Source organism: Physeter macrocephalus, chromosome 11, assembly GCF_002837175.3.
Source record: "Physeter macrocephalus isolate SW-GA chromosome 11, ASM283717v5, whole genome shotgun sequence".
NCBI lineage: Eukaryota > Metazoa > Chordata > Mammalia > Artiodactyla > Physeteridae > Physeter > Physeter macrocephalus.
The window spans coordinates 167,764,452-167,785,261 of record NC_041224.1 but is presented as its reverse complement, the minus strand read 5'-3'; the positions used below and the strand labels follow the sequence as shown (position 1 = coordinate 167,785,261).

The following is a 20,810-nucleotide window of genomic DNA, read 5'->3' as shown; positions in this document are numbered from 1 at the left end:
CCTGCGTACCACAAAAAAAAAAAAAAAAAAAAAAAAAAAAATTGAGGAGAGAAAAGGGAGAAAAATCAAGGCAGGAAATTTATCATCCAACTAACAGAATTTCCAGAGGAAGAGAACAATGAAAAGAAAGAACAATTTTTTAATAGAAATAATGTAAGAGAATTTCCCAGACTGAAAGCATGGGTTTTCAAATTAAAAGGGTGCACAGAGTATCCAGCCCGTAAGTAACTAACTAGTACCTAGACTTATCACAATAGTTTTCAGACATCAAGAACACGTAAGAGTAATAACCTATAATGGAAAAGAATCTGAAGAGTGTGTGTGTGTGTGTGTGTGTATAAATCAATCACTTTGCTGTATACCTGAAACACTGTAAATCAACTATACTTCCATTAAAAAAAAAACAAAGACAGGGCTTCCCTGGTGGCGCAGTGGTTGCGCGTCCGCCTGCCGAGGGAGAGGCCGCAGCGGGGGGAGGCCCGCGTACCGCAAAAAAAAAAAAAAAAAAAAAAAAAAACAAAGACAAAAAAACAAAACACCACAGAGAAAATCCTAAATATCCCCAGAGGAAAAGCCCTAGTATTAATAATGGAATTAGAATCAGATGGGCTACCAACTTCTCAGCATAAAGATTAGAAGTCTCAAGATAATGAAGTCACGCCTTCAAAGTTTTTTGAGGATCAGAATTCTGTACCTAGTCGAAGTATCAATCAAATACTTTCGATTTCTAAGGGCTCAAAAAATTTACCTCCCATAGTTTTTCTTAAGTTTCTTCATGATGTGGTGACAAAAGAGAAGACTATACTGAGAAGACAAAGTGGGATCCAGGAAATGCAGAGCAAACTCGGGGGAGGAGTAAATCCTGGGATGACAGCCTTGAACCAGACCTAGAGAGCAACCAGTGGGATGAGCAGAAGAGGACAGAGGCTCTAGGAGGAAGGTACCTGAGAAAAAAGGGAAACCAAAGATTTAATAGTATAAAATGATAGACCTTCAGACTATAATATAGGTAGGCAATGCAAGAAGGAGGAAAAAAAAAAGAATCAAAGAAAAACAAAACACTGTACATAAGGAGAAAAATGTAAACAACTCTAGGGAACCCCTAAATGAAGAACTCCAGAAGATGATGTAAACTTGGCCCTGAGAAGTATTTTGAGTCTTAATGATTTAAACACTGCTTAGTGGTTCTCTACTTTTACAGTCAACCTACAAAGCATGGTAACTGCAACTAGAAAAATGGAACAAAATGTAAATTAGATCTTCAGCAATATAAAAGTACAGGTGACAGAATTTAGAAAGTGGGGAGATGAGAAAAGATGTATAAGAATTAAAGGACATGAATATTGTTATCTTTCAGGAGTCAAAATATACTGATACAGTTAATCAGACAAGAAATAGGTGTATTACTTAAAATTATAAAAGTAATCAGTAGAAGAACTAAAAATAGTGAATTTACTACATGGGCTTGGAGGCAAGGAAAAGTGAGAGTTAGATACTGATATACTGTAGCAAGAAATCAAAACATAACATCTGGGCTTCCCTGGTGGCGCAGTGGTTGGGAGTCCGCCTGCTGATGCAGGGGACACGGGTTCATGCCCCGGTCCAGGAGGATCCCACGTGCCACGGAGCGGCTGGGCCCGTGAGCCATGGCCGCTAAGCCTGCACGTCCGGAGCCTGTGCTCCGCAACGGGAGAGGCCACAATGGTGAGAGGCCCGTATACCGCCAAAAAACAAAACAAAACAAAACAAAAAACATAACATCTATAGTTGGTGAATTAAGAATAAGCATATTATTACAGACATGGAGAAAATGAACGAAAGTCATAAACAGAAGCATATAAAAGTGGTGGCCTCCAGGAGAACCAGTGTGGAAAATAATGAAGCAAAGAATATTACTTGTTATTTTAAATTGTTCTATACTATTTGATTATTTTCTAATCTATCAGCAGGTATTACAATGATTTGTTTTGTTTTTCCAAATTTTCTATGGTGAGCATATATTTCATAATGTACCATATTTTACTTTAAATATAAAATTTTATTCAACATATACCAAATAGGAAAAATAAAAGGAAATCCATGCCTAGACACATTGTAGTGAAACTGCACAACATCAAAGACAAACAGAAGATCCTGAAAGCAGCCAGAAAAAGGACAGATCACCTACAAAGGAACAACAGACAATCAGAATAACAGAAGTCCACTCAACAACCATGGAAGCCAGAAGACAATGGAATAATATAAACAAGGTGCTGACAGCAAATAACTCTTGTTAACCTAGATTTGTATATGCAGTAAAGCTAGCTACTGCACAACAACAAGGAGAAATGAACACTCCTGTAGGTGAACAGACTCTTGAGGAAATTTACCACCAACAGACCTGTTCTAAAGAAACTTCCAAAGAATACATTTCAAAATACTTTAAAAGATTGGAAAATGACAATCCCCAAATAACGTTCAAGAGATATGAGAAAAAAAAAAATGTAGGTAAATGTGAACACACACTGCCTGGGTAAAATAATAATGGTGACCAATTTATCCATTAAAAAAGGACCAAAATGAAAACACTGGAAACATAATGTAAAGTCTGAGGGGGTAAAACTGGAGCTAAGGTATTCTAAAATCCATTTACTGTTTGGGGATGGGGTCAGAATACTAACTTCTGTAATATTAAATCTGTATGGTAAAATTTCAGTGGTAACCAATAAAAGAACAGAAATACAGTTTAAAACAGTACAAAATAAAGAAGAGCTGGGCAATCAACAACAATTACAATAGTGATTAATGAATCTTTAAAAAAGACTAAAAAGGTCAAAAAATGAAAGCAGGCAAATACAAACCAAAAAAAAGGTGACAGAAACTAGTCCAACTCCATCAATAATTCTCATATATGTGAATGGTTTAAACCCATATAAAAAGCAAGCTCAGACTGAATTTTAAAACAGTAATCTAGCTTTATGATAGTTAAGAGATACGTATGCCTAACAAGGTCAGAGAAAACTGAAAAATGCATGAAGCACAGATACATGAAGCAAATACTAACTAAATAGCTATATTAATATCAGACAAAACTGAGTTGAAGATAAAAGCATCATTTAGTACATAAAGGATTATAGATACAGATAAAAGGTTCAATTCATCAAGAAGATGTATCTTCCTGATTCAATCCATCAGGATAATTATAAGTATATATGCACCTAGTTTAATAGCCACAAAGTAAATGAAACAAAATCTACCAGAAGTACAGAGAAATGAAGACAAATTTGTGATCCTGACAGGCAATTTCAAAACCCTCTCAATCACTGATAAGTGGATCGAAAACTCAGCAAGGTCAAGATCTGAACAATATTAACTGCAGAGCTTTGTCTACTAAATGCAAAATTCTCAATTCAACAATTAGAGTCCACTTTCTTTCAAAATGCACATGAATGATGTACAAAACTGACTGCCTTAAGTCTTAACTATTTTCATAAGAGTATGTATTATACCGATCACATTATCGGACCACAATGCAACTAAGTCCATAGTATATAATTTAAAAGATTAACAGACAAAACCCAAAACTTCCATATACTATGAATTAAAAACACTTTTAAATAACTTATAGATCAAAAAAGAAGATCACAATGGGAATTAAAGATAATTAAAATAATGAAAATGTATATATCAAAATTTGTGACATGCAGAGCAAAAATGACATGTCAAGAGAAATTCATAGCTTAAATGTTTACATTTGCAAAATAAAAAGGACAGGCTAAGAAAAAATATAAATGGGTATATTAAAAATAAAAGCAGAAATCAACAAAATAGAAAACACACCAAAAGAGAATAAAGCCAGAACTGTTGTCGTGATCAATCTTTGAAAAGACTGACAAAATACACTTCTAGTGACAGATTAACCCAAGACAAAAAGAGAAAAAGCAAAATGTTGTGAGGTGGCTAGCCCAGTAAAAATACAGAGGTCAGAAAGATGAGAGAACACTATCAACAACTCATGCCGAGCTTCCCTGGTGGCGCAGTGGTTGAGAGTCCGCCTGCCGATGCAGGGAATACAGGTTCGTGCCCTGGTCTGGGGAAGATCCCACATGCCGCAGAGCGGCTGGGCCCGTGAGCCATGGCCGCTGAGCCTGCGCGTCCAGGGACTGTGCTCCGCGATGGGAGAGGCCACAACAGTGAGAGGCCTGCGAAAAACAACTCATGCCATTACATGTGCAGAGATTTTTAAAAACCTGTCACAGGGCTTCCCTGGTGGCGCAGTGGTTAAGAATCCGCCTGCCAATGCAGGGGACACGGGTTCGAGCCCTGGTCAGGGAAGATCCCACATGCCGCGGAGAAACCAAGCCTGTGTGCCACAACTGCTAAGCCTGAGCTCTAGAGCCCACAAGCCACAACTACTGAGCCTGAGCACCACAACTACTGAAGCCTGTGTGCCTAGAGCCTGTGCTCTGCACCAAGAGAAGCCACCTCAGTGAGAAGCCCGCGCACCGCAACGAAGAGTAGCCCCCGCTCGCTGCAACTAGAGAAAGCCCGCGCGCAGCAACGAAGACCCAACTCAGCCAAAATAAATAAATAATTTATTTTTAAAAACAAAACAAAACAAAACCTGTCACAGACAAAGCTACAAAACAGTGAGTAAGCACACTAATTAATGACTTCGAAGTGTGTCACTTCACACTTGCATACAAATGGTACCAGTAATAGTAACAGTCCTCATCAGTAGATACTTGATACCTTTTCAGTTTTTTAAGCTTTCACTTTAAAACAAAACGATATAGAAAGCCACACAAAATTAAGAGTTTAATGAGTTCTTACAAGGTGAAACACCCTTATAACCACCATTCAGATCAAGAAAATAGACTATGTAAGCTACCCCACAAGCCTCCCTTCATGTACTCCAATATAATCAGTCCTATTCAAAAGTAACCACCATACGCCTTCTATAGTAATATCTACAGTTTGTGGTTTTATCACACAAGTGTACATACCTAGACACTATAGATTAATCTTGCCCCTTTTATTTTGTCTTTTAACTCTTCTAATCTAGAATTCTCAGGCTGACCTATACAGTGCCCCAGAGAGGGTACTTTGCCTGTTGCACACTCATGGTGCAGCAATTAACATATTCCTCTGGCCTCTGTACTTCCTGCAAGCTGACTGCTGCATCAGAGGCTTGATCACTCAGGTTCAAATCCTCTGGCAAGACTAAGGCAGTGTTCTATTCTTCCATTGGGAGGAACAAAATAGCTGGTTTTCACTTTAAAAACCCTTTTAGGGCTTCCCTGGTGGCGCAGTGGTTGAGAGTCCGCCTGCTAATGCAGGGGACGCGGGTTCGTGCCCCAGTCTGGGAAGATCCCACATGCCACGGAGCGGCTGGGCCCGTGAGCCATGGCCGCTGAGCCTGTGCATCCGGAGCCTGTGCTCCGCAACAGGAGAGGCCACAACAGTGAGAGGCCCATGTAGCGTAAAAAAAAAAAAAAGTTTTAGTAGCCATTAATTATCAGTGCCTAGATTCATTAATTCACAGTTAGTTGGGAAAAACCACTAGAATTCCATCATTTTGTTTTCACTTCTCAGCTAGAATAATTTTATTTATTTATTTTTTTGTGGTATGCTGGCCTCTCACTGTTGTGGCCTCTCCCGTTGCAGAGCACAGGCTCTGGACGCACAGGCTCAGTGGCCATGGCTCACGGGCCCAGCCGCTCAGCGGCATGTGGGATCTTCCCGGACCAGGGCACGAACCCGTGTCCCCTGCATCGGCAGGCAGATTCTCAACCACTGCACCACCAGGGAAGCCCTAGAATAATTTTAAAAGATGCTTCCTTCATCTACTATATCACAAGGGGTAGCAAACATTTTCTATTTTAAATTCTGTGGGCTTTATGGTCTGTTGCAACTATTCAACTCTGTGGTTGTAGTAAAAAAGCAGCCATAGACAATACATAAATAAATAGGCATAGCTTACTTCCAATAAAACGTCACTTAAAAAAATAAGTACTAACTCCTATACTACTTTGATACCCAGTGGTACCATCCTTAAAGGAAAGACAGTATAAATGCTCAATTACTTTATTTCTCTGGTTTCCAAGACAATGAATTAGTATCTATTATCCTCCAAAAGGACCAATTAAGGGTTTACTTAAAAATGCCATCATGAAATCACAGATTCAAAACTGTTGGACAGACTTCAATTCACTACAAATCCTTACTAAAGCTCAAATCCCAGTTTCCAACTACTCTTCACAAATTGGCCCAATTAGTACCTACTGGCTACTTTAAGGGTTTTCCCGTTTTCAGGACCACGATTTATTGGAACTGCACACAATGCTGACACAGCAAATTGCACACCAGAGTCAAAGACTTCTTTAAAAAAAAGAGAGAAGAGACAAATATAGGATGGAATTGTTAAGGCTTCACAAAACAAGTAAATTTGAGATGAACCTGGAACAATTTAAAGGACACAGCTGAGGAGGAATGAAAAACTGTATTCCAGCATTGTAAAAGTATTAAGTCATGACAAGCATACAGTTTTGGTGGGTTTTTTATATCAGATCTCAGTAGAAGAGGAAAAGAACTAGACTCTTTCCTGATGGGAACAGAAGAAACAGGTTGGAGAGCAGTGGAGAAGGGCTGGGCAGGCCCAGGGACCAGAAGCTGCCTAAAGGCCAAGCTGATGACATCAGTCCTAGATAATGCATAGTAGGGAGAGAAGCTATAAATGCTCTCACAGAGGAGTCACATGATCATAGTCACACTTTAGACAGGAGAGTCTATGCAAGAGCTGGGGGTGGGAGGTTGAGAGAAAGGAAGCAGAAAGATCAGCTGGAAGTATGTCAGGCACAAGGGGAAAAAGTAGTATCACTGGGACAATAAGGCAGTTCTGGCAGGTCAGAGACAGCATGCTCAGAGAGGGGATATTTAAAGATTTCAAGTTCAAAAGAAGAGGGGTAGGATTAACAAAAAGAAGAAAAGGAAGAATGTAGGTATCTATGTATCTTTAAGTAGAAGCTTTCTGAAGACTGGCAATTATTAATGCTAGGTGACTGGGTTCATGGGAATTCATTGCACTATTCTCTCCACTTCTGAGAACACTAAAAATTTCCCTAATGATAAGATTTTTTTAATTCTAAAAAGTGTAGGTATAGACTTTCCTCATGGTCCCTTATTCTATTCGGGGGCCTATTAAGCCCTTTTCTCATAGTATAACCAACATTTCACAAATACCCACTGGAAAATATTTAATGCCTCATGAAAAAAGTGTAATAGGCAATGAAATATCATTTAAATTATTACCTTGACTTTTGTCTATATTATCTCCTTTTGTTTCCTCTTCTTTAACGGGGGAACTTATTCTGGGGGCCCTGCTTTGCCCCTGCACCATTTCTGCTAGCAATTCTTCTTGAGAAGTTCGAGTTCTGGGGGCAACTGGAAGTGTCTGTTTCTGTGAGACTTTTATATAAAAAGCAAAAAAGATGGAAATCCAAATGAAGTAATATTTCAAAACTCAACAGTGAATATCATATTAAATATAAATGCCTCCTTGGGTTTAGAATATATGAGGAGTTAGAAACAGTTCATAGACACCTCATTTTTCCTTATAATATTCTACAACTTAGTTACCCATACTTATGTAAACAGCATTTATACATTTTAAACTACATGCCATAAATACACTGCAGCACACACGTATTCATTTTTAACCAAATGTAGTCTGGGTTCTGCCTAATGGTTCTACAACAATTTCAAACTGTAATCTAGATCACCTAGGTGAAGAAAAAATTCAATGCTATCTCTCAAAAAACTTGGAAAACTCTCCAATTACAAAAGCAGGAAATTAAGGTCACAGTGATGTCTAAATTTCTCATCATTGTAAACACTCAATATTGCTGACAGACCAAAAAAAAGAATGTAAACAGATGAACTGTTATGTCAAGTGTTGGCCTTTGCCTGATAATACTTAACCCTATAAGCCAAAAGCTGTTTATGTTCAGGGTTAAATTAGGGATGAGGAGAAGCAAGGGGACAGATGACTATCAGGCTCAAAAGTTGCTAGCTTACAGTTTATTTCACTTTAGAAAGGGGTCACATAGAGATACAAAGGACAATAGAAAAGCAGAACAATGTGAAAAGAACAGTCATCAAATCCATAGCAAAAATAAAATTTAAAAATTTAGAGTGGGTAATCATCACAGCTTATTAACAGAAAATTTTACATATTGGGTATAGCACATGGGGCACAGAGTAATGGGTTCTACTGAGAGGAAAGAAACCAACCTGTTCATATACCAGACAAATTTTTCTAATTTCAGCCTCTTAATATTTTCCAATTTTGCTCCCTTTTAAATAACATAAATTCATATCTAATGTTGACTCTAATGCTATAAATATGAAAGTCTCATATTTATCAAAACTCCCTTTAAGATTTCCGTTATAGTTCCGTTATATATATATTTCCGTTATTTCACATACATTAGAAAGAGGGAGTAAAAGGCATTACAGTTGCTCAAAGAACTAAGTTCCACTGACAGTCGGGAAAGCTTCTCAAACTGGTCAAATCTCCTTTTAATCATTCTCTGAACCTCACCTTGGTCCTGACATCTGGCAGGCATCTTTATTTTATCACAATTTGAGGAGCAATTATCTATAGCTTACTCAATACTTATAGAAATCTCTTACTTAATGTCCAAATAATACATTTAAATTACCTGCAGAGTAGTTAGTTGTTTTTGTTACGGATTCTTGAGCTTCAGATATAGCCTTCAAAATTAGATTCTTGTTAGCTTGTTTGGAAGGTGGAAGTGAAGGTCTAAAAAAGTTAAGAAAGGTATTCTGATTAAATTTTAGATTTGAGTTCTTTACATGCTAGCCATCCATTATACCTCTACTACAGCCTTCTCTTAGGTTTGGAACAGACTAGCTGTAGTTTTTAGGAAATGCCAACTGGATGAGAACCTTATAACTTTTTAAAATAATGAATTTGGATCAACCTTCCTCCCACCCATATTACAGTTTTTAATATTCTTTGCAATCTTCCCCAATTTTAGGCAACTTCTCTTTCATTAATGTGTTTCTCAAAAACCAATGGAAAAGTCTTACATGGTATTAAATTTATATTTTCGTAATACCCTCTTCAAGGAACCCAGAAGACTCCACCAGGCGATGAAAAATTAATGTACAGACATGTTCAGGTACCTCCGTTCAGGTTTCGCTGGCACTGAAACACTGCTGGAGATGCTTCCTGTACGGGACCCACAATCATCATCTTCCTCCTCCTCTTCTCCATCATGATTGAATTTTTTTACTTTAACAACTGAACTTACCACAGGCAACTTTCTCTTCCGAAAGTTTTCTTCCTGCAATCAGATAAATTTCCACTTACCTAGTCTCAGAAAATAAAATTCTACTACAGAATACTTTCTTTTCAAGAAAAAACCAAGCACATTAAGAATTCATGGGCTATTTCCTGGTTTCTTATAAAGATACAAGTAATATCTCCAATAGCCAACCTTTAGCTAAAACAAAAACCAGTGCTTTACATTCAGTTATACACAGCAGCATATAGCACTGTTGAGGAAACCAATAAAATGGAGCTACTCAACTGTTTACTAGCACTTGCTGTGAAGGATCTAATATTGACCTAAAATCCTCGCAAAATGATAAGGTAAGGTTAAATCTATCTCAAATGTTAGCATCCAGGAAAGTAAACAAGATGTAAAATATCTGTAGCCAGTTGTGGAGAGGAAAATCTGACTGATGTATTACGTTGAGCAGCACAGAAATCAGTTTAAAACAAACTTGCAGTATGTGTTTAGTTATTCCATGTACAATTTAGTATTAAGAACTGACAATTTTCAGCCTAATGAGTCAGAATTTAAAAGTACATACAAACCTCAATGCTCATCTTTTCTGAGCTATTTCTGAAGAAGGGACTGTAAGTCTCTTCTAAGCTGTTAAGCACTTCTGGTTCACACAAACGTCCTGTTTCATATATCCGGCTAGTCTGAATATCAAGTTGCTTGGCAGCATGAATACTGTTTTGCTGCTGTTGAAACTGCAACCTGTTTAAATGAGCACCACTGTCTGCATTTCTACTAGCAGGTGGTCGATAAATTTCAATAGAAGGGCGAGAAGAACCATACGTAAGTGTCACTGTAGGTTTTTTCTGAGATAAGGGATTCTCCTGCACAAAATTGAGGTCTTCATCAATGAGATCATCTGGTTCTGGCTTAATATCAATCACATCTTCAGAGGGTGCTGGCTCCCTCAAAGGTTTCACTGTTGACATTAGTCGGGTTGCAGCTCCATCATCATAAGTCTGTCTGTTAAAAAAGGAAACAAAACCAAAGAGGGTGTGTTACCAATTTAGAGCAGTATCTTCAACTCTTCAAACGATATTTAGATACATCTTAATGAAAAAGTATGGATAATCCCTTTATGTAGTCCATTAAAAACTACTTTGAAATTGCATTCTTTTTTTTAAACTTTGATTTACTATATTTTATATAAAAGGTAATCATACTTTTGTCTTATCCTTCATTATTTTATTCCAAAAAACTGCTCATGACCACCTCATTTCCAAAAATTTCTGAAAACAGCAATTTAAAGACATATTAACTAATATAAATGTCACATACACACAACCACCTGCCCACAGGCCTACACAAGACTCTTACCTGACATTAGTGGCTTTCTGCTCCTGTGAACTTGTAGAAACCCTAGATTCTCTTTTTTCAGGTCTAGTGCTAGAAACTGCAAGAGGTGGCACTGCAGCTTCATGCCTTCTCTCATCTCCTCGACTGAAACTGCTCTTGTTTGAAGGTACATTACTATCAAAGATGTTGGTATCGGAAGACTTTAGACTAGAGGGGTCTAGAAAGAAAAACACATGGCCCCTTGAAGCTATTTTTATTATTTTGAACCTTCCCCTTCTTCACCACCAATTTTAAAGCAATAAATATGTGTTCTTCTACAACATTTTTAATGGGTGAATATTAGTCCATACATAGTGATATAATAATACATCTAATTTACTATTACTGAACTTTCAATTTTCAATTATAAATCACTGAAATATCCTTGAAGCTAAATCATTGCACACATCCATAATTATTTCCTTAGAATAAGTTGCATACTTTCCCTTCCCTTGTTCAAATCATCTTCAAATTATATTAAGTTTATTGCTTTTAAGTTCATAAAAATGTGGCCTTCCTTAAAAACTTCAAATGAACTACTATTTTCAAATTTATGGGTTTTTTCCCCAAAGCAGTAAAAATGACTTCAGAAAAATGATCATATGCTATAACAAATTCCAAAAAAACCCAGACAGCAACTTTATGAACCTTACCAGTTGTTACAGAACGAAGTTTATCTAATACACCATGCAGCCTAAAAGAAAAAACAAACCAAAGAAGTTAAAACTTCTGTTAATCAAGAAACATTGGATTTCAACTGTCACTCTAAATTTGATGACATTTTAGATCTAGTCTTCAGATAAACACTGACAGATGGTACTGAATGAAATTTAATGGATAAATAGTATTAAAATTAAGTTTTACATTTTTTCTAAAAAAGGCTGTACATGGGCTTCCCTGGTGGCGCAGTGGTTGCGCGTCCGCCTGCCGATGCAGGGGAACCGGGTTCGCGCCCCGGTCTGGGAGGATCCCACATGCCGCGGAGCAGCTGGGCCCGTGGGCCGTGGCTGCTGGGCCTGCGCGTCCGGAGCCTGCGCTCCGCAACAGGAGAGGTCACAACAGAGGGAGGACCGCATACCACAAAAAAAAAAAAAAAAAAAAAAAAAAAGGCTGTACATGAATATTGTAGAATAATCAAAAATGTTATTTTTTCATCACTATTTTCAACATCTAGCCTCTGCAAAAATAAGGGCAAGGATTATCATCTGACCACACAGCGCTGATCCACAAAGAATTTCACTGTTTCAAAAGAACTAAAGATTCAAGGTAGATGAAAGGAGATAAAATACCATAAACGTAATGTAACATTATTAAAATTGTTTTAAGCACAGTTTAAATTTATTTTTTATCTACTTAGATGGTTTCTGGAAGAACTTAATCCTGAGAGGTGAAAAAAACTTTAAAAATAATCTCAAAATATACTATATCACTTCACTATAACTACTATTTTCAAAACTAATGCTGTAAACAAGCCACAACCTTAATTATAATATAACCTATTTTAATAGTTATGTACAAGGCAAAATTGTCTTACAGTCCTTCCAGGAGGCCAGGCCTCCTAAAAACACCAGAAATATCTCATTATAAAATGTTTCACCCAGAACCCAGTGACATGCCACTATCCCCTAGGATACAGTTATTGCAGGGCTCCAAAGAATCAGAATAGTCTGTTTGTGGTGGGTGTAAATGAACACTTAAGAAAGCGAAGTGTCAAAACAGAGACACCATCACTTTTATCAGTACATGGTAAAGAATTAAATTTATGGCAAGATGAAAGAGTTGAATTAATGTGATTTTAAATTCAAATTCAGTTGGCAGTCTGCTTATGTAAGAAATTTGTCTAAAGCACTCCCTCAAGTTATCTGAGAAAGGATCTACTAGGTCAATGTCCCATATTACGTTACTGGGATTCGAAGTGATCCAAAAGTTGAACCAAGTCTAGTCATAAAAAATGTACATGAAACAAAACAAGTACCTGGACCGCTGAAGGATTTAAAAAAAAAAAAAAAAAAAAAAGGCAGTAGTCTTGATAATGGTACTTTCCCCAGTCAAAAGCACCATGGTCTCTCTTCTTTTGGTAAACTCTGGGGACAAACCATAATAAGTGGGTTAGGTCACCCACACTGTAGGATTCAAAAATGTGTAATATAAACCCAGAGAATTCTGTGTGGAATTTCAAGAAAGCTTCACCAGAGTTATAAAGGATACAGTTGCCCACTAGGGCCAAAATGCCTTTAAGACAAACTTTGGTTTAAAGGCAAGTTAACGAGTTTCATATCCCTCCTTATTGCCTATCTGGTCTCCCAGTCTCTTGCCATTCAAATTAAGCAGGCCACTCTGCTCATGCAACTTTTGCTCCATCTATCAACTTGTGCTGCAACTGGTGGTTCCCAGTGAGGACCTTTATATGATCCTTCCTGCTCTATTCTCAGCCACATCATTACCCACCCCCAGCTCTCACTCTACCTCAAACCTGGTACCAGAACCTGGCCTGCCTTCATAAATTAAATCTCATGCTTTTAGTCAGTATTCTCAACCAAAGGAATATGTGGTTTGAAAAAGGACATTGAAAATTAAAATACTGATTTATATTTGAACACAAAGTTGCCTATTTCAAAATTCCAAACTTCAAAAAGCTCCAAACTAAAAAAATGATTTGAAATTTTGTCAAAAAACCTTGCCTCCTAAGTTGGCTGACTGAAGAAAGCAATTCAGGAAGTCAACCCAGTCCAAAAAACATCTATAACTGGTTTTGGTGGAGGGAAAGGAATGATAACATGCTGAAGTTTACAAAAGAAACGTATTAACTACAGTCAACACATACTAAAGACTTGTTATGGGCCAGGCACATCTGTGAGCACATTACATGTATTAGCTTATTTAATTTTCACAACAACCCTATAAAGGCGATTTACGATACCCATTCTGCAGATGGAGAAACCAAGGAAAGAGGCAGATCCAGGATTCAACCTTGGCAGTCTGGCTCCAGAGGCTGTGCTCTCAACCTGCCTCACAACACTGAATCTAACTCTCCTGTCAAGAACCTCTTTTCAGACAGAACACCTACTCTTGACTTGAGCCAAACTTTGGTCTGAGGGGTAAATATTCAGAAACATACCATACGGTGAATCGAATTGTGTTGTTCCCTAGAAACAGGGACAGGTCCTCTGTCATTTGGTCCTGACTTTTCTTGTTGGCCACCATCACCATAATGTAATCAGGAAGTTCTTCATCTATTTAAAAGGAAAAGTATATAAAAACTTTTTATGCTTTCCTTAATATTTTCTTCTACTTGAAGCTGATGTGCTTGAAAATACAGATGTAGCTCTAAGAATGTCAGCTCTAGTGGAATTACACTGGACAAAAAGTATAGCTTTCTTTCTCTTTATTCCATAAGTATTTCAATTACTAGAAGAACAGGAACTAGGAATAACTAAAAAATATTTACACAACTAGATATTCTGAATTACAGTATCAAACTTGAGAGTGCATTCATTTCCTTTAATCTTTTTAAATAATGCTCATTAACTTCAGAAAAGCTTCCAGAAAGCATACTGGACATTTTTCAAGAATAATACTGAGTTTTGTTCAGTTTTGTGCATGTTTGTTTCAAAATGACACTCATTTCTCAAGGAACACCTTTATCCTTGGTAAAGGCAGATTTTAATTAGGGTAACAAACTTGCAGCAACATCAAATAAACTAAAACCACCCAAAAATTATACATCATTTAAAAAATTTAATCTTAAGATTAGTTAAATGATTTCTACTCAACTCATTGTTTCATTCTTATACCCTCCTAACAGTGAATTATCAAGGTGAGGTCTAGGACCAAAAACAAACAAAAAAACCCCCAAACCACCACAATAAAAAGATAAGAAAGCAAAAGCTAATTATCAGGAACTTTGATCCCTACCAAAAAAATTCCTTAAATATTCACATTTCTATGTAGGCAGAAAGGTTCATTTCAGAACTACTATCAGACATTTGTTTCAAGAAGAAATATCAAAAATCCAGTTCAAGAAAAGCACAAATACACTAAAGCCTTATCTACAAATGGAAACAGAGAAATCAGAATACTTGCTAGAAGCATGCAATTCAATGTTAAGAGATAAAAGAACAAGTAGCCAGTCATTTGTTATTTTCTTTGTAAAGTATCAAAAGGCTCCACTGCTTTCTGGCAACTTTAGTAAATAAGCCTCACAACTTATTTACACAAAGTGTGCCTACCATGGGCTGCCATTGGTAACCCAGGAAAGGAAAACAAAGTTGGGGTGCTTTGGCAGTCTTGACAGTTTTTCTCCCTCATAATGTCAATAATGAAAACAAATAGGCTGTGTTTTCTGACACTATGTATTAGTTTGCATTTTATAAAATTTTATGTAAATGAGATCAGCAGTTGCTCTGGTACAGGGTGGGGACAAGGACAGACGGTAGGGAAGGATACAAAAGAGCCCCAGGAAAACCCAAAAGGAAACTTTTGGAAGTGATGGATATGTTCATTAGCTTGATTATGGTGCATACATATCAAGACATGGCAAACTGTAAATAGGTGGAGTTTATAACAATTATATTTCAACAAGGCTGTTAGAAATTCATAACATTGTTCTCTCAGTAGACACAAAATGAGAAATAAGAATCTAATGAAAACTTAACGTGTTCCTGGGACTTCCTTGGCAGTCCAGTGGTTAGGACTCGGTGCTTCAATCCCTGGCTGGGAACTAAGATCCCGCAAGCCTTGTGGCACGGCCAAAAAATAAATAAAATAAAGTGTTCATGATACATTCCTACAGAATTCTAATAGCATTCTCAAGTTCATCTGAAATCTATGTACTGAAAAACAGTAAAATGTTGACGGTTCCTGCAAGTTCATACTTCCTAAAATGTGAATTTAAGACTGCTCTGAATTATAACTGCCATCTCACTAAAAGTACTCCACTTTAAACAAACACACAAATGAAACCATATCAACTCTTAACAAACAGTTGCTCATCTTTATATCCCACTCAATGCCTTGAAAATAGATATTCAAATATTTACTAAAGGATTGTTTCCATAAAAAGGTTTCCAGTACTCCAGCACAAAGAAAGGGATTAGAAAGTCACCCTTTTCAGAAGGACAATGATGCATATACATTCAAATAATTAGATAGTTAACTGTAAACAAATAATGCATATTTCAAATAGTCTAATGGTGATCCCTGTTTACCCACTTAATCAACATTTATGAAAAAATCTGGTGCTCTGCTAGGCCACTGAGACACAACCAATATGAAGTCTCTGCCCTCAAGAAACTTCCAGTCAAGAAGCAGAGGCAAACAAGTTGAGAAGCTGTGCTAATATGTTAACAGCTGGGACAGATGAGTTCAAGAGGAGAATACAGGAGTGACTCCTATCCTTCTGTTAGCTCACCAAGTTTCTATTATGAAGCAACCATAATAGAAACATAAAGGACCCAGAAGACCTGAGTTCTTGGGTCTTAAATCTGCTGCTGACCAGCTGTATTTAGCCCTCCCAAGACTCCATTTCTTTATTTGTAAAAAAGTAAATTATCTGCCATCCCCACTCCAGCATTGTGTTCAGGTACAAATAGAACTCTATGAAAATATTTTGAAAACTGTAAAATACATGATATCTTTACTACAATTACACTTCACATTGGACTATGTCAAGCTTGTAACCAGGTTTTTAATATTAATAGGCTCCAAATTCTTGGTTTGAGGTTTCTGATAAATGATAGGAATCATCAGATTGAATTTAGACCCAATTAATATGTTTATGTTTTCATGTGCTAGAATTAAGAAAGTTCTCACAGTAGGTTTTCTGTGGATTTCTTTTTGACCCAAAACAAGTTCTTGGCACAAAGCTGGCATCCATTAAATGCTGAATGAATAAAAGAATAAACAATCCTGATTCAGCTTCATCTTTACCCTGTGAGCCTCAATTTTCTTATCTGTTAATGTCTTACAACAATCCTGACAACAAATAATTAGTATGTGGCAAACTATCATCTAGTCTCAGGCCCCCTTTACACTATTGAAAATTACTGATGATCCCAAACAGCTTTTATTCATGTGCGTATATCTACTGATATTTACCATACTAGAAACTGCAACTCAGAATTTTTAGATTTCTTAATTCATTTAAAATAATACACCTATCCCATAAACAATAAACCCGTTTTATGTTGTTCTAAAAAAAGAATGTGAAGAAAACCTGGGCTCACACAGGTATGCAACTGGAAAAGGGGTATTTTAATACCCTCTTCAGATAATGTGGATATTCTTCTGTGATACTACACCAAAACTCAACGAGTGGTGGTTTCTTGAAGGTAAGCAGCAATACTGAAACTAAAAACTGTATCAATGACCTTTTTGTACTCTGTTACATGAAAATCCATTGATCCATCCTGCACTTTTAATGGATCTTTCTTATCCTTGTACGATTTAAAAACATTCATGCATTGGTCATTTGAAAAAATACTGGTTCACTGAGCTATACAAACCACTGGCATACGGATACATTTCATTATACAATATAGAAGAACCATTTGCTAATATCACGACGCTGTCAAATTTATGGAGGAAGACAAATTTTCCAAAATTCTGATTTTCATTTGAAAGCTCAACTTTTGTCATTGGCAACAAACTCTACTAGTTCTTTACCTTTGCTCACTTTCAGGAAAATGTCTGCCAAAAACCCAAATTATGTAACTAGCCCGTTAGTCTTTCTTAGAAGTTAAAAATGATGTCCCAAAGGGTAAAAGGGGGGAGGGGGATGGATAAATTAGGAGTATGTGATTAACAGATACAAATTACCATAATAAAATAGATATGCAACAAGAACTTACTGTATAGCAAAAGGAACAGTATTCAATATTTTGTAATAGTTTGTAACGGAAAATAATCTGAAAAAAGTACATATATATATAAAACTGAATCACTTTGCTGTACACTTAAAACTAACACAATATTGTAAATCAACCAAACTTTAAAAAATAGTTCCAAAAATAACAAAAGAAAAAAAAAATTCCATGAAAAAGGTGGCTAGGTCAGTTCTCAACTCAATCACACAAATTCTTTGCCTTAAGACAACCCATCACGCTTCAGTATGGCAGAAGTACTATATGAGTACTTCCTATTTCCTAACACCACATATTAAACAGATGTAGTCAGGGCCAGGGTTTAAAAAAATATTTTACTTCATCATTTACGTTCATAAATGAAACTGGCCTCTTTTTTTTTTTTTCTTTGTAATTGCAAGTGGAAGGGTGGTGAAGAATACGATAATTTCTTGTAAAGTTTGGTGTGAGATACTGATTCGGGCTAAGGTACCAGCAGTTTTACTCACCACTTTTGCACAGTCCAAATGTCAGCACGGTGAAAATGGCAAATACCCTGTCAGTATTAATATGAAAATAGTTTTGACTTCAGAGACCCTCCCACACCTGGAAAACCACTATCATAAGTGGTAGCTATTATTTTTATAGGAGGCACCTGTAGCTATTATTTTTATAGGAGGCACCTGCTTTGGAGCCAGATGCAGGTCTCAATCCATAAAACCTTGCTCAAGCCAAGCACCCAAAGCCTGTTTCCCTGCTTGTACAACTGGGGATATCACCACTTACCTTCCAGTGTTCTCCTGGGGATTATCGTGACCTAATACATATACGACAATAATTAAGCACAGTGCCTGGCCCAGAGTAAACACTCAAATTATAATTTATAAACGAATTTTTAAAAAGACACATTACCGTCGGGAGGTAAGAAAAAAAGAGGCAGAAAAAATAAAGAGATCTGAAAATAAAACTCACTGAACCACGAGAGAAGCAAATGCCAGACAACATCATTTATATGCAAAATAATAATTCTGAAAAATGAAGATCAAGAGGGAAGGAAAGATAATAGGAAAAAACAATAAAAATCAGACAAATATTAAAGAAAATATGACAGAGTCTCAACAGAGGAAGCTAAACAATTTCAAAACACCCTATTAGAAGGGGATCTGGAAAAAAAAAATCAAGGTTGCATATAAAGCGTTCAATGGAAAGATAATACGGAAAAGAAGTAACCAGGGAGTATCAGATTCGAAGGTAAAAGGGCATCTCTCCAAAGTCAAAGGCATGATAGGAAAAATGCATTCCTAAAATTAAATTCGCTGCAAACTCTAAAGTCTATTAGGCTAACAACAGAAGACTTACCAACGTAAGCTCCTAGTTCTTGCAATTTCCCCTTAATGGCACTCTGAGGGAAAAAAAAGACCATCGTGCGCATGAGAAAGGCGGCCCTGGGAAAACAGACCGACTGCAGCGCAGAGGCAACTTCGCGAGCGCGCACACCTCCTGCCCGCCCTGCGCCCGAGTGGGGGTGGGGAGACGCCTCGGGCCCCCCAGCCCCACCCCGGAACCCCTCCTCCGCGGCGCCCCCTGCGGCGCCCCCTCCAGCTCCCCGCGCGGCTCTCGCCGGGACCCCAACGCCTCCCTCCGATTTCCGGCGGCTCCTTCTTCAGCCGCGAGCCCGCTCTCTGAGGCCGCGGCTGCGCCCAGGTCCGAGGCGGCCTGGCCGAGGAGGCGCTGCTCGCCGACCCCGCGGCCAGTCAAGAGCGCCGGCGACGAGCAGGCCGCGGCGTCCAGGCCGGGCCCCACAACCCCCGTTACTCCTGACAACCGCGCGCCCGCCCGCCCGCCGAGGCCCGGCTTCCCGCCCCCGCCCGACGCGGGCCTCACCCGGATCTTGCGGCTGATCTCGGTGCCGATCTCCATGGCTCCGGGGCCGGCGGTGGGCTCAGCACCGCGAGGGGTTCCGCTTACTGGGAGCCGGAGTCCAGCTCCCAGCCCGCAGCCTCACCACCTCCGCCACCGCCGCTCCCGGCCGCGCGCTCTGCGTGACCCGCCCCCACCGGCTCGAGCCAAGTCGAGCGCGCCTGCGCCTAAGCCGGCGCCTAAGCCTGCGCCTGCGCGCACTCGGGCCCGGGGAACCGGCACTCTGGCGACCTCTGCTGGCCGCGAGGAGAGCCGCGGTAAAACCTGAAAATTAAAGTAAGCTTAGAGAGAGGTCTCCCCTCTCCCCATATCTGCTAATTCCTGAAGTGGTCTCATTAGTTATTAATTGCTGCATAACAAATGACCGCACACATTTACCATCTTGTGGTCTCCATGGGTCTGGAATCTGAACACAGCTTAGCTGGATTCTCCGCTCAGGGTCTCATAAGGCTGCAGTTGAGGTGTCAGGAAGGCTGTGTTCTCGTCTGGGGGCTTCACCGAGGAAGAAGCCACCTTGAAGCTCATTTAGGTTGTAAGCGGAATTAATCTCCTTGCAGCTTTATGAGTGAGGGCCTCAGCTTTCTCCTGGCTGTTGTCTGGAGGCCACCCTCAGGGCAGAGATGTTGCCCACCCTTCCTTGCCAAGCGCTTCACCAGCATGGCTGCTTACTAAATCAAGCCCGGGAAGAGAGGGTCTCAGCTCAGGGAAGGCCCAGTCCTTCTTTTAAAGGGTTTCCTTTGATAAAGCCAGGGCCTCCCAGGGCCTGACCCCCAAATCAACTGATTTAGTGTCTTAATTACAAAATTAGATTGCAAAATCCTTCATCCGCGCATATTCATTAGCTGCAAGCAAATCACAGGTGCTGCCTGCACTCGAGGGGAGGGGATTACAAAGGGTGTAAACAGCAGTGGCAGAAATCTTGAAGCCACCTAGGGTCTGTCGGCCACACGGTCCTTCATCTCATAGAATCCTTTTTTTCTTCTGAATTACTATAACGTCTATGTGGGAGCTACTAGTATGACACAATATCCTTTCTGTAATGTTCATCTCATTTGCGTGTATGTGTGTGTGCACATGTGCGTTTGTTCTCTCTAACAAAATTATAAACTCCTTGTAGGTCTGTATTTCTCCAGAATTTCTTTCGGGACGCTAGACACATAGTAAGCACTTATTAAATATTTGAAGGATAAAATAAATTAATGACCTAAATTACAAAAGCATTCCTCACGGATAAATCCAATGATCATGCGCTCATTCAACATTGATGACAGGCAGCAGAGCAGAGTGACTGAGAGCAGGGACCCTGGAGCCAGACTGTCTGGGTTGAATCCCAGCTCTGCTACCCCCTCTGAGACCTTAGGCA

General features: G+C 38.7%; 1 protein-coding gene across 16 annotated transcripts in view; it reads right to left on the bottom strand.

Moving 5' to 3' along the window:
* The window catches only part of ZC3H14 (zinc finger CCCH-type containing 14), a 41,552-nt gene extending 21,978 nt beyond the window's left edge, over positions 1–19,574 (bottom strand). For 8 of the 16 annotated variants that reach the window (XM_055088670.1, XM_055088671.1, XM_055088674.1 and 5 more), the window contains exons 1-10: positions 19,412–19,574; positions 18,887–18,929; positions 15,344–15,424; positions 13,807–13,921; positions 11,342–11,382; positions 10,671–10,866; positions 9,887–10,316; positions 9,190–9,350; positions 8,703–8,803; positions 7,291–7,446 (exon numbers count right to left, since the gene is read on the bottom strand). In XM_055088670.1, coding sequence (XP_054944645.1) covers positions 7,291–7,446; positions 8,703–8,803; positions 9,190–9,350; positions 9,887–10,316; positions 10,671–10,866; positions 11,342–11,382; positions 13,807–13,921; positions 15,344–15,424; positions 18,887–18,929; positions 19,412–19,447 — 1,360 coding nt within the window. In that variant the 5' untranslated portion in view covers positions 19,448–19,574. The remainder of the gene's footprint in view (positions 1–7,290; positions 7,447–8,702; positions 8,804–9,189; positions 9,351–9,886; positions 10,317–10,670; positions 10,867–11,341; positions 11,383–13,806; positions 13,922–15,343; positions 15,425–18,886; positions 18,930–19,411) is intronic. The other 8 variants (XM_024130937.2, XM_024130942.2, XM_024130936.3 and 5 more) reach the window with 1 other exon arrangement.
* Between the last annotated feature and the right edge of the window lie 1,236 nt (positions 19,575–20,810).